The sequence below is a fragment of the Parasteatoda tepidariorum genome, chromosome 5 (assembly GCF_043381705.1).
Source record: "Parasteatoda tepidariorum isolate YZ-2023 chromosome 5, CAS_Ptep_4.0, whole genome shotgun sequence".
In the NCBI taxonomy this organism is placed as follows: Eukaryota; Metazoa; Arthropoda; class Arachnida; order Araneae; family Theridiidae; genus Parasteatoda; species Parasteatoda tepidariorum.
Window position 1 is genome coordinate 48,396,521 of NC_092208.1, and position 13,911 is coordinate 48,410,431.

The window sequence follows — 13,911 nt, forward strand, 5'->3', positions numbered from 1 at the left end:
GTACTATTTTAGTGGTCATTAATATAAGTGATCATATTTAACTCGCGTTTAATACATTAGGTATGCATTAAAAAAATAAGCTAAGTACATTTTTAACCGAAGCGGATATGCAAACAACAAAGCATCATTAATGCATAATGCAAAAGAAAATGTCATAGAATCTTTTTTTTACCTGTTTCTGTTGAACTTGGAGGTGGTGGTACTGCTTTTGAAGCTGCACAACCCATTATGTGCCCGGAGAAAAAGAGAACTCTAAAAATAAATATTTTTGAAATAAAAAAAAATATTTACGTTATAAAAATTTGACATATTTATTAAAAAAAATCATTATACATAAGTAAAACAAAAATGAGACAAAATAAGAATGCAAACAATGAGATATTCAAGTTTGTTGAAACTATTGTCGATTTTGGTTTGAAACTAAGGTCAAACGAACTCTAAGATAGACACGTGAATACATCTAAAGTATTATTTTTAACCTTGAATTGAAGAACAATTAATTGTTTGTTCCTGCTTTGCAGTCATTAGTAGTCTTTCAATTTTAAGTATTACTCAAATTCAATAAAAAAAAACTTTAAAAAAGTTACAATCACATTAAGTTTTTTACAGGACCGATAAGTTCTTCAATATTTTTTAAAGTATAGTACTTTTACAGTACTTTTACCGATATAGTACTTTTGAAAATTTGCAATGTATGTATTTTATTTATTTATTTATTATGTATGTTATTATGTATGTTATGTGTGTTATTTTATTTATTCTTATTATCATTAGCATGAATGTTATTTCATTTATTTATAAGCATGTATTATTTATTTATGTATTTATTTATTTAATAACATGTATTACTAATTAATTAAATAATTATTTATTTATTTATCTATATCTATCCATTTATTTATCTATATAGCCAGTCAAAGTCGGAGGCAAGTTATATGAGGTTTTTGTCCGATGATTTTTTTTTGCGAAATATATTATTTTTTAATATATTATACACTATATTGTTTATTTTATTGTTTGGTAGTTTAAAACAGTGCATGAGCAAAACAACAACAACATACTTTTCATCCAAATATTGATTTTGATAAAAAGAAAAAAAAGTCTTTTACATTTACTTAAATCCCTCACATAAAGCACTTCCTCATTTTCGAGAAATAAAAGTACATACAAATCTCGTGTCTTTCTGCAAATCTTACTAATGCATAATGGTCATTACAATCTTCGTTCAAGAAAAGCTATTTGCTGGAAATGATAACGATGTAGAATACAGGAAAACATAGGTACGTACTAACATCATGAGAGCAGGTAATGACATTCCGTGGTTAAACAGTTATTGCTTCATTTAATACTTCATCCTTATGGTGATTCAACGGAGATAGATTATTACCTTTCTTTTATTTAAATTTTACAATGCAATAATATATCTTTTATCACAGCTTTATTATAAAATAATGAGTCAAAATGTTGATTAAAACTGATACGTCTTTGTTATAAAACCTTTAAATTTTTTCAAGCTTATCAAAAGAAACTTAAGAACTATTAGTGGGTACCAAAATCTTCTACCTATCAATTTCACTAATATACTGCATATTTACATTATTAACTGGTTGTTAGTATTGTTTCTATGAAAGTATATCCCCTTATTAAATGACAATAATTCGGAAGGTTATAAGTATATATAATGCGCCATTATTATAATCCTCTAAATGTATTTAAACTCATCAAAGGAAATTGGAGAGCTGTAAAAATATTAGTGAATACTAAATAGCTACTTTTATCTTCTAGCTATCACTTTTACTGATTTTTTGAAGATTTACATTAGTAACCAATAGTTGACTAAATACGACGTGAAATAACATAAACTAAAGAAAAGTGAAATTTTTCAAATATATTTCTCCCAGGGTTAATATCTGAAAAAGAAAATTAAAAACTATTCTTTCGGCAAATTATTCTGAAAAGAAGTTTATTGCTGCTGTTACTTATGCCACTTGCCATTCAGCAAGCCTGATAAAGCGAATTTTTAAAGCAGAGGGTGCTTTTCCTGATTTTCAGTGGCGCCATCTATGGTCAAGAATGGTCTTCAGCTACACATATTGCAGCCCGATTTACAGGGAGAACCTAATCATACTCTATTCATTCATCCACAGATCGTAATTTGGAGTTGATGGTGTACAGAAACTTCAAGAAAAGCTCCGTGATGATGTTGGTGAGGATTGTCCTTGGGTATTATCGTTCGTGATTATAGTTCATGCTATATACAAAATAAACACGCAGCTTCAGATAAATTTAAGAATACTAATTTGGTGACGTAGTCTGCCTATACTACCATGTTCACTTTGATCATTGAGTTTATCTGACAAAACGAATAAGTATAATTGAATATTAAAGAACGTGAAATATACTCATTTTCTTTCTATTAAGGACATCAATAAGCTAGAAAACACCAAGCTTATAGTTTAAATATTTGAAAAGAATTCTGCTGTTTTTTTTATTAGTTATCAGGCTAGTTATAATGCAATAGCTAAAAAAGTTATTATACATGATTTCAAGAAAGAAGTGACTTTTGGAACTATTATTTAAAAAAAAAATAAACAAAAATAATGGATTGGGATCCTGCTCTTAGGAATGTTAACAAGTGGTTTCTCCATCAATTCTTACCTTTAGCGTTAATGATACATAAACTCATCAGTAAACGCAAAAACCAACCGAGATTAAATGAAAAAATTCTCAAGTGTCCATTGTATCACAATGAGATTTTAGTTCTCCTTCCTCCATTTTCAAACCAAAAAATAAAAAATAATGACAAACAAAAATTCATTTTTTGAAAGTAGTCAAAAACCATGACTTGAAAACTTTTTAAAGAAAACCCAGATAATAAAAGATTTAAAAACATTATACTGGTCTTTTATGTTCATGTTCCTGAAGAAATGTTAAGGAAAATAATGATGAGCATATTCGTAATAACAAAAGCCATTTTTTTTATTTACTTTGGTTTAAAACAGGCACGAACAAAAATAGGTTTTAAAAAAGTATTAGAAGTTGAAAAGCTTAGTGTAAAAATATTTTAAATCTTTTTCTTCTTTGTCTGCGCAACAGCCCCTTGCTGGCCTTGGCTGCCTATACAGCTGACAAACGCCAGCGCCTGCTATCCACGTCAACTCGCTTCCAATTTCTAATCTTCAGGATTTTCAGGTCATTTTCGATGTCGTTGAGCCATCTAGTAGGGGGTCTACCTCTGAGGCATGACCCCACGGGATTCTTAAAGTTCACGATAATGTGCTTTTAAACTATACATTAAAAAAAAATTTGAATTTTCTCACAAGGTCATACCTTAGTTAATTGTAGGGAAGAGCGCTGCAGTTTGGGTTAATTTTAATGTTTATTCAGAATGCAATAAATCAAATCACTTAAATTAAGTTGGAAATGCATTATACTTTAGAATGTTAAAATGAATTTTTTAAATGAATTCTGCTGTTTCGTAGAAGAAGAAGAAAAAAAGTAAAGAAAGGAAAAATACAATATGATGTTCTACCATGGACCATCACACGTAGCACCTTTAACAAATAGATGTTACACCTTAGATAACACTCCCTTGGGGGTCTTTTTTTTTAGACTTGTTAACTGACTAAAGTTAGATATTTGTGCAATAAAAAATTAACTTAAATTAAAAATTTAATCATGCTGAAATAAATCATGCATTTAGATAAATTAATTCAAATAAATCATAAACATAATACCTAGTAATTGCTTTACAATAGGAATATTTAAAAAATTTATGAAATTGCTGAGAACGTAACTTTTGCAAGCTGCATGTGGAAAAGTCCACGGAGAAATATATTTATTCTAATGGGCGATTACAAGCATCTTTTACTCATACCTAGGATCGGTCCTGAGTGCAAAAAGAATGCATTTAAAATAATAGATATATAGTAGATAATGTATAAAAGATTTAAGAAAAAAACAGTTCCTTGGTATATGCCTGCTACTTTATATACTGAATACAAAATTCCTCAACTACGTGGTACAAATATTTACATTGGTCCGAGATACATGCTGTCCAAGATACTTTCTTCTACAACATCTATTTATTTTATTAAGTTTTGAAATTTCATAGATTCCAGTTCCCTCGAACACTGAGGTGTGTTTTCTGAATTAATACAGGTTCTGAGTGTATTTATCATAAAGCATTCGTTTACCATTTTAAAAAGCATCTTTTTTGGGTGTGTAAATTAAGAATGCGAAAGCTGTCATAAACAGTTCTAAATAGAGTTAGGAATTATAAATTTTACCAATTGAGGGGGGGGGGCGGAGATTGCAGACAAGAAATAAAAGCCGGTGCACAATCTTCATTTCCTCAAACATTCCATGTTTTATTTTTAAATAAAAAAAGATACTTTAAAAAATAAAATTATTGAAACAATGAAGTAAAATAAAATTTATTGATATCACTTACTGCTGATTTAAAAGAAAGCATATTGCTGTGTCAAATCAGCACTTACTATTTAACACAAGGGGAGAAATGTCCACTTTCGGGCTCGCTATTAGCGACCAAATATTTTGAGCTGGTGAGTAAGTAAGTTTGGTCTTGTTAAATGTTATGTTTCAAAACAAAGACCATTCCCATTTAAGAGTTAACATTTAAAGTTAGCATTTACATGCAAAAAAATCAGGATGCAAATTCGACAAACCTGCGTGACAGCGGGGCTCAAAATTCGCTTGAATGATTTCGTCAGAATTTCTATAAAGGGACCCTCTAACATATTTTGACACTGGCAAATGATATTTTAGTGCCGAAACGCAGTTTTATACAAACATGAAGTTGTAAAAGTATGGAAACATTTCTCATATTTTTCTCTTTTTTTAAACGGTTTTTAATGACATGTCGATGATTATGGAATTATGGAATTATTGAAACCTTACGGAAACTTTATTTTAAATTAATATTATAATTATTATTATTATTATTATTTTGCAAAAAAAATATGTTTTTCTTTGTCCTTTTATGGTTTTCGCTTCATGAAGTTTTTTATACTATAAATGTTAACATTTTAAAAGTTTTGTTATTTTTCGTAAAAGTAGTAAAGAGTAAAGTTTTAGTTTGGCAAGTACCTTTAAATTTTAAATTTGATTCCCTGATATAAAGTATATTAAATATGCACATCGTACCATGCAATGTGCAATATAGTACATAGAGCTGGCTGTTCGGGCTGTTTCGTTCTTATTTTTCCAACTGCAGTTATCAGAAATACATCTTTTTTCTATTAAAAAGTAATTAGTTCAACCTTACGTAAAAGGCACAACTGAACAAAAAAATCATCAAATATCTCGTCCTCCAATTCAAGGAACAGTGTGGAAAAAAAATAAACAGACCACCCGAATAACTTTTTTATCTATTGATCGGATCTTCACGTTCTGGAACTCAATATTAATGGTGTAAGGGTATAATATGCTAATCATTTTGAGTAGACGATATTTTAAGTTACGAAATCAGACACAAAAATGAATTTTTTCTGTATTAACATAGTTTTTTTCTCAACAGATTCAGATTTGTGACATCCAAAATATAGGGGGTAGCAGCAATCTGGGAAACAGAGTCCCATTAGTCTAGTTATCATTTTAATGCAGAATGTAGAATGTAGTTTCTGCTTAGAAAAATACGAAATTTATGCGAAATGGGTCGAATAGTTCTTGAGGAATCGAGTTTTAAAGAAGTCGTATTTTTGAAATATAACTTCTCAGGAACTAATCGACATATTTCTCTCTAATTCTGTATTTTGCCATGTAAAATTACATTCCTTAAAATGATGTAAAAAATTTTAAACTTTACAATTCCAAATTTTTTTGATCATTTTCAAATAAAATGGTAAAAAAATCATAAATATTTACTGTAAGTTATATTTTGAGTGAAATTAACTATTTATTTAAATTATTAGAGCGAATTTAATAATTGTTGGGTAAAATTTTTGAATTCACTTAAAAAATTCTCGAAATATGTCGAAATACGCAAGGAATAAAATCAATATTAAGGAGTCCAAACTTTGGAAGGCTTTCCTAATCAAATTATGGGGGCCATATTTCCTAAATTGTGGCTATTTCCTAGATTTTGGGGGTCAGAAATTTTAATCCGCCTAAAAAAGGTATCTTTATTAAGAGAAAGTACGTTTTTGTGCCTGACTGATTAACAACCGTCTGTACTAATTATTTGAAATCACCTTATCAAACCTTTAAGATTCAATCCTAGAAAGTGAAAATCCGATCATTAGATCGAAAGTTATTCAGGGTGGTCCGTTTTCTAGTTGGCACACTGTAAACTTATGTTTTATTTTCAAAATTGCAAAGATTTATTCAAGTAACAAAAAAAGTGTAGGTTATAAGCTTTAAGGCCAATTCACTAAAATCTCATTTAGAGCTTTCATCACTCGGCTATTCAATCAATTACTCTTCTTTATTTTGTATCATTAGATACCATTAATATGATGTACTCAAAGTTGTATGCGATTAAAAAAAAAAGCTGAACTTTAAAATTCACGGTTCCAACTGTATATGTTTTCATTCATTAATTTAAACATCAATGAGAGACAACATAAATGAGCGGGGTTCTTTATGGTACAATGGACTACCGCTATTATTACTCTAAGACTCTGTTTAATTGCAAGTTTGCGAAAAAGTAATCTCTTCTGGAAATTACTCTCATTTCCACCACTCCCAAGATCCTTTTGTTGCTCGTCAGCGTTCCCCGTTCCATCTACTTTCCAATTTTACAGCCTTTTTACTTTCGGACAACAGAATGGAACGAAGATTTAGTTCGTGCTGGCATGTATTTCCTTTCCATTGCCAAGAATGAATAATAAACGTTCATGCTTAGTCGTATGTATTAGAACTTGTTCAACTAATTTCACACCTTATGTAACAGGCGTGTAATCCAAATATAAAACCATTCTCATATAACGCTGCATTACGCACATTTAAACTGTGATGAAATTCTAAATAGTTAAACATAGTTTACTTTAAACTTTATTTGAAAGTTGTTTTAGAAAAAAAAATTATATGGAAATCCGAGAAAAACACTTTTTAATTAAAACTTACTACATTCATGAATTTCTTAGCTTAAAAATATATTTAAACTAAAAATACCGAAATTGCATCTTACTATACTATTAAAACTAATTTTACGCCCTATGCACCCTATTTTATAACCGTTGTTGAACAGCCGACCAATTTTTGGGTTTACGACTACTAATGTTCAACTAAGTAGACTTGTAATTTTTAACCCAATCCAGAAGACAAAGGAACTCCTAGATCAAATATTGGAAGAAATTTGCCTTCGTAAAGGATTTTTTTTAATAGAACTAACCCGCATTTGCGTTACACGGAGAGGAAAACCACGAAAGCCTCCCACAGTAATTCTTACAGTTAAGGGACTCTAGCACATGATGCGTCTACCACTGAGGATATTTTGCTTCAGCACTGAGGTCGGTGCGAGCCAGGAGCGAAATTCGTATCGACCAGCCATCGTTGGGATTCGAACCCGGTTCACTTCATTAGAAGGCGAAAACTCTATCCTCTAAGTCATCGCAGTACCCTATGTAACAGGCCTTACTATAAAACTAATTTCACACCCTACACGTATCAGGCTCTACAACATAACTAATTCCATCGAAGCTTTTTTGACAAAGCGTTGATCTGTAATGCTGCAGACTTTAATTCAATCTTTGATTATGAGAAAATCTTAAAAAACGTCAACAGTCTTTCTACAGTCATATTAAAAAGAATTAAAAAATAAATCTAAATAATTACTTCGTAACTCAGTTTTCATTACTATAAAAATACAAAATGGATCTAATTAAATACTTAAGCTATATCTAATTAAGCTATATATAATCAACACTATTTAAATTATAACTTAAGACAACCTCACAAAATGAACAATAACTATAGTGTTGCCAATAGATAGTGCCAGAGAGATCATAAATGTAATCAATTTTTGTAATCGACACTATGCAAACGATATTTTTTTTAAGCATTTTTGAAAAAGCCTTTTTAGAATCAATGTAGCTGGGAAGTTTTAAGCCTTAAATCCGTGTTTTTAGCTTTATTTTAGATCAAACTTTCATACTTAGTAACTAATACAATTTTATAACACAGCTACAGGTTATTGTATAATATAGCTATAGTTGCAAGCGACATAAATGACAGCTGACTTGATAGAATTATTCTTCATATCATGATAACTCAAAGAAATTATTTAAAATATGAAAAAAATAAATAAAGAAGTAAATAAAAAATATTTTAGATCCTAAAAATCCCCCTCTAGTTTAAAACTCAGATTCTTAATCGTTCAAGCGAGAAGTGTAAAGCTGAGTTATATTTGGAATAAAATTTACCATTTAATTCTGTCTATCGTTTTAAAAAGTATTCTAAATTAGTACTCTAAATTATTACTTTAGTATTCTAAATTATTACTTTATTATAAAGATATGATTCTCTGTTCTTATTGTGAAATTTCTACTTTCGACTTTAATTAATCCCGTAAATGGAATAGTTTGACTGTTAATGTGGGAAGAATTTGGGAACCTATATTTGACCTACATAACACATTCGTTACATTTTTTATAGCTAAATACACAAATCATCTCCATTAATAATAAAAAACTACATCTATTAAATTGATGACATCATTTTACCTGAGTTTCATTTATGTAGTTCAGCACGCAATCCATAGTTTCTTTTAGAAGTATTAAAATGTAAATGCCTATTTTATTCATCCTGATTTTAATCATTTATTACAATCTATACACCAGAAAAAAGTTTGTTAATTAATCTTCAATCTACTAACGTAAACATCGTAATAAATGCTTAAATTTTATTTAAAGTCTTCAACAAAAAGGGACGTGAAATTACAGATTTAAAAACAAATGTGAAAATACTGAGTTCAAACTTTCTTAATGCAATACCAAAATACTAAAAAAAAATTTTAAAAAAAACTATAAGCAATAGCATTTGCAAGAAATAAAATTACTCTTTTTCTCACCTTAAAGAATTATGAATAAGTTTTAGCTGTAAGATTGAAATCTAGGTCGAATCTAGAAAAATTGATCGACACTAAGGAAATTAAATTCTTCTTGCGTGCTGACTTAACTTCATTAAATATTTCTTGAACTATCAGTAAAATATCTGGAACAGAATAAAATAAATTGAAATTTCACTGCCTACATTGAACTGCTTATTTGATTATTAAAAATAACTTTTTGGGTAAAATTTTTGAGTTTAGTGCTAACTAGTAAAAATAGGCTTAACTATTGATTTTGGAATATAAGAACCGAAAGAAACAATGTATGCCATCGACGTTTTTAGGTGTGTGTTCTTCTTTCAAATTGCTTTGTTTTGTCATTATATTTCATGTATCACATTAATGAACTGCAGAATACTTCGTTAGATTTCAAGTATTAAACAGTCGGCTTTTAATTTCTTATATCATTAGGAAGACATTTTCGATTTTGATGTAATTCAAAGACAAACCTTTAACGAACAGCTTTAGTCTACACTTTGAAGTAGCATTTTTCAACTATTTCATTTATAACTTTACTTCAAATTTCCTTTCCGCAATAATTATAATAATTAAATACTCTTTATTATTATATAACTTTATTCAATGAATATAACATAAATTATAATAATGAGTTTAATTTTCCTCCTTTTCTCCTATATGCTTAAAGATCTTTTGAACTAACCATCGAGAGATTTTTGTAGATAAATAACACTGTAAAAAATTTCGATTCAAATTATGATTTAAAGTACCGCCGGTACTTGAAATAGTACTTTGGGTGCATCAACCGTAAAATTCATTTTATCCATTTTTACCATTTAATAGGTAAATTTAAGTCCATTTTTACCGCAAAATATTATACAGTACTTTTTATGGTAATATTTAATTAGAGTGATTCAGTGCTTTTACAGTAATTATAAGTGTAAAAATTACGGTATATCAGAATTTTTTGTTCAGTAACATGTTCCGGTAAAAATGGATTTCAAGATAAAAAGTATTGGCACCGTGAGTGCTGAGTGACGAAACTTTTTAACGTAATTTGATCCGAAATTTTTTACAGTGCACAAGTTTGCGTGACTCTTAACAAATATTAAACAATTGGCATTATTTGTTGATTGAATCATGTAAATATGTAAAATAATAACCTAAATGCAATAATAATAAAGCTCCAGAAAAAAACTTTTTTTTTAAGAAAAGAAAAAAAAAAAAAAAAAGAAGCTAGAATTCAAAATTTAAAAAAAGAATGGTTTCGAAAAAGATTATTTTCCCAGATAAAAAAAGTAGTTTAGTGAAAAAATATTTATTTTAAATTTTTCTTAAATTCTTTATATAATTATGAGATTGTGTACGTTATAGCCATTAAAAGACTAGTTTATTTTGACTTTTAAACTTTTTTTATATTTAATAAAATGAATGAAATTTTTTCATCGTTTTATTTATTAATAATCTTAAATTAGGTTTTATGTTTAACAGTTGACCTCGCAATCTAGTCTAGCTAAAAATTTGTTTTTATATTGCTTTAAAAAGAAGTGTTAAAAACTTTTAAAATGATTATTAGGGAAACGCATTACTTTGTAAAAGAATTATTCATTTTAATGTTATTGGCAATTTTTTCAGTTTATTTTGAAAACCACAATTATGTAAAATATTATCCAGGCATTTGATCGCTAGTTCTCGGAATTCCTCGAATCTCAAGACCGTTAATTCGCGGACTCCAGCGAATTAGTAATTTATNTATATATATTTATTTATATATATATATATAAAGGCAACCAAAATAATAAGTAGAGAATGGATTATTGATTGTGCTAACTCGTGGAACCCTTTTAACTCTTTGGCGGAACCCTAGGGTTCCGTGTAACAACATTTCAGAGCTGGTGTACTACAGCACTTTAATAACATTAAAACGATGAATGAAAATTTATTACAACTTTAAAGTAAAACTTAAAAATTTTAGACTAAATTAATTTAAAAACTAATTTATTTAATAAAACGAATACATTTTAGGATCAAGTTTCAGCATTTAGTTGTGTTTTTTCATTTGGTCTATGCAATTAATGAATTTTTTGACTGGTTCAAAATGGGTTCTATTGTATTGTCCCACGGGGTCACATGGAATAAGAGAACAAAACAAGAAACAGGTAAAAAAATTGTTGGTTGTTTTCTGTTAAAAATAGTAATAATAATTTTAATAATATTTAAAATACATTTTTATTTTTATAATTTAAGCAAATAATTAAACTTACTCTTAAAATCAATAATTCTTTTAAATTAATAGTGCACAATAACAACTTTTAATGCTCAAGTTAAAATAGTTAAAACAATCTTAACATTTTGTTGGTTCTTTTAACTACTTTGTCTCTATTCCGTGTTAAATTACTATGTTTTTTTATTCATACCAACATGCAAAACAAAATTTAATTCAAGAAGTATAAGTTTTATATCATTCTTAATTTAAAAAAATTAATCAAAACCATTGTTTACAGATCATTTAATCAACTTTACTTTCAAATTATATAACTAAACAAAAATCAAGTGAAGAAAACAATAACAAAACTGGAAGCTGTAAAAGAGAAAGAATCCGCTCCAACAACTTAAGTGATTAACAACATTTTATTGCCTTAAAACTACAGAAACTACTTTCGCTTTTTCTTTTACGTAAACATTACTTTTCTTTTAAGACTTTCGTTTCTAGAAATACAGAATTTTTGTCTCAAGCAAAGTAAAGTCGCGTTTTACAAATTATCATGAAAAATAAAAGATTAGACTTTTGATAAATAATATGAATTATTTTTTATCATCACCGATAAGCAGTTTTATCGGTAACAGTTTTACAGTAGCTGATTTGGGGCAATAGAGATCCATTCCGTATGTTCGTAATTTTGAACCATACTCAGAAGACAAGGAAATTTCGATGTTAATTATTATGATAAGCATGCGTTTTGAGAGGAAATTATCCGTTTTGCCTTACACACTAAAAAAATGAGAACTTCTGTTCTTATCTAAACAAAAAATTTACTAGAAATAAAGTAAAGTATTATAGATTAATTAACACCAGGAAATAAAATCTTTCCCTTGAAGGGCAATAATTTTATTTTATCAGCTCCAATATACAGTATTGTCCAAGTAATGGATTTGAGACAGTGACGCTAAAGCTCATATACTTGCAATTTCAAACTCTACTCAGAAGACAAGGTAACTCTGGTATCAAAAGTCGGTATAGACACACTTTCATTGATTTTTTTTCGTGTGACGCATGCCAACATTTACACAGTTGAAACTCTTGATTGAACGATTGCAAAATATTTACCTGATGAAATGTGTTCGAAAAATTATACTAGGAAAATGATAATAATGGAAGTAAATACTTTAGATGAAATTACATTGTCTTTGACCATAAATCTGCGCTTTATTTAAAAAAATAAATCAAATTAAACTTGCGATATTTCCCTACTCATAACCACGTTTACCAGTAAATGATTACTTAAAAACATGAATTTTATTTAAACAACTTAAAAACGCGAAAATTTATTTCTAAATATAAAAAAGCATTAAGGAATTCTTTTCTAAAAATTTTATAATTTAATTGCATTTTACACTTTAGAAGAAAAAATACTACATTTATTCTTTAAACTTTCCAGAAGGTTCCAACTTGTGAAGCATTCGAATAAAATTACTTTCTACATAAAAAAGCGTTATAAAAAATATATTTAAATTAAAAAAAACTTTCAAAGCTTTAAATAAAAAATAAAAAAAATCTCACCTTTTAAGAACGATTTAAACCACACGGCACATCGTTTTCATTTGCAGAAGGAGCAAATGAAATTTTTACTTTTCCAACTTGTAGAATTACCCAATGGATTTTTAAGGAGAAAAAGTTTCTAAATTCAGTTCGCGTGAGAGTTGGCAGCAAAACCCTGCTTCAGTTAGTTCTCTTCGGTTACGTTCGCAAACGTTTGGAATCTTTTTCGCAGTTTTAAAAGAGAGAGAGAGGGGTTCAGGATTTAATTTGATGTGTTACATACGTTGCCATGGTGCTCGACACGTCAACAAAAAAAAATTAGTGGATGATGTCTCCGTAAGCATATAAAGCTTTTTCTTTTGTTGTCGGAAGCGGGGTAAAAAGCGATGAAAACAATTGATTAGAACTGTTAGAAACGTGCTATTTGATTCGGCGATTGATTTGCAACTGTCATGTCTCCTCCCCTTGCCAGCCGTCTGCATCAATAATTTTACATGTGTGGTCATACGCTATTCTTCCTGGTTTTCTGTTGCTTTTAGTTTTCGAAATCATATATCTTGAATTTAAAAAAAAAACTGCACAATACACGCACTATGTTTCGATTTTAAAATAAAATAAATGTTTGAAATGTTTTTACATGAAGAACGATTAAAAATATTTGAATGATCAAAAATCGAATTAAGTTATCTTCTGTTCTTTGATGATTATTTACTCGCAAAAATATCGACTTGGATTTTTCGCTTTTTTTCCCTCCTTTTCCTTCCTTTTCTAAAAATGTTTGATAGATTCTCTTTAAAACTGTATTTGTACATGCAAACGGAGAAAAAAATTCTGGTAAAATTAGCGTACTGTATGCTAATGACATTTCTGGTTAAAAAAAATACATAATTCTGGTTAAAACTAAAATACACGTTGTTAAAACCACTAATTTAGTAATTTATCCGTTCCTATTTTAATGTTTAACCTGCAAGTATGATTATAGTTCTTATTACCACATATTTAATAGAAGAAAAAAAAATTCAAAAGTAAATTTAACCGAATATATAGTTTTTATACCATGCTCTAAGGTATGATAATAAAATTATCAAATTTTACTACATTTACCAAATTTTATGACACATCA

General features: G+C 28.5%; 1 protein-coding gene across 2 annotated transcripts in view; it reads right to left on the bottom strand.

The window, feature by feature from the left end:
* LOC107446920 (uncharacterized) overlaps window positions 1-13,108 on the bottom strand; it is a 50,314-nt gene extending 37,206 nt beyond the window's left edge. Inside the window, exons 1-3 of one of the 2 annotated variants that reach the window (XM_016061699.3) lie at window positions 12,810-13,004; window positions 9,032-9,174; window positions 173-252 (exon numbers count right to left, since the gene is read on the bottom strand). In XM_016061699.3, the coding sequence (XP_015917185.1) occupies window positions 173-227 (55 nt within the window). In that variant the 5' untranslated portion in view covers window positions 228-252; window positions 9,032-9,174; window positions 12,810-13,004. Of the gene's footprint in view, window positions 1-172; window positions 253-9,031; window positions 9,175-12,809 lie in introns of both variants that reach the window. The other variant, XM_016061698.3, reaches the window with a different exon arrangement.
* Between the last annotated feature and the right edge of the window lie 803 nt (window positions 13,109-13,911).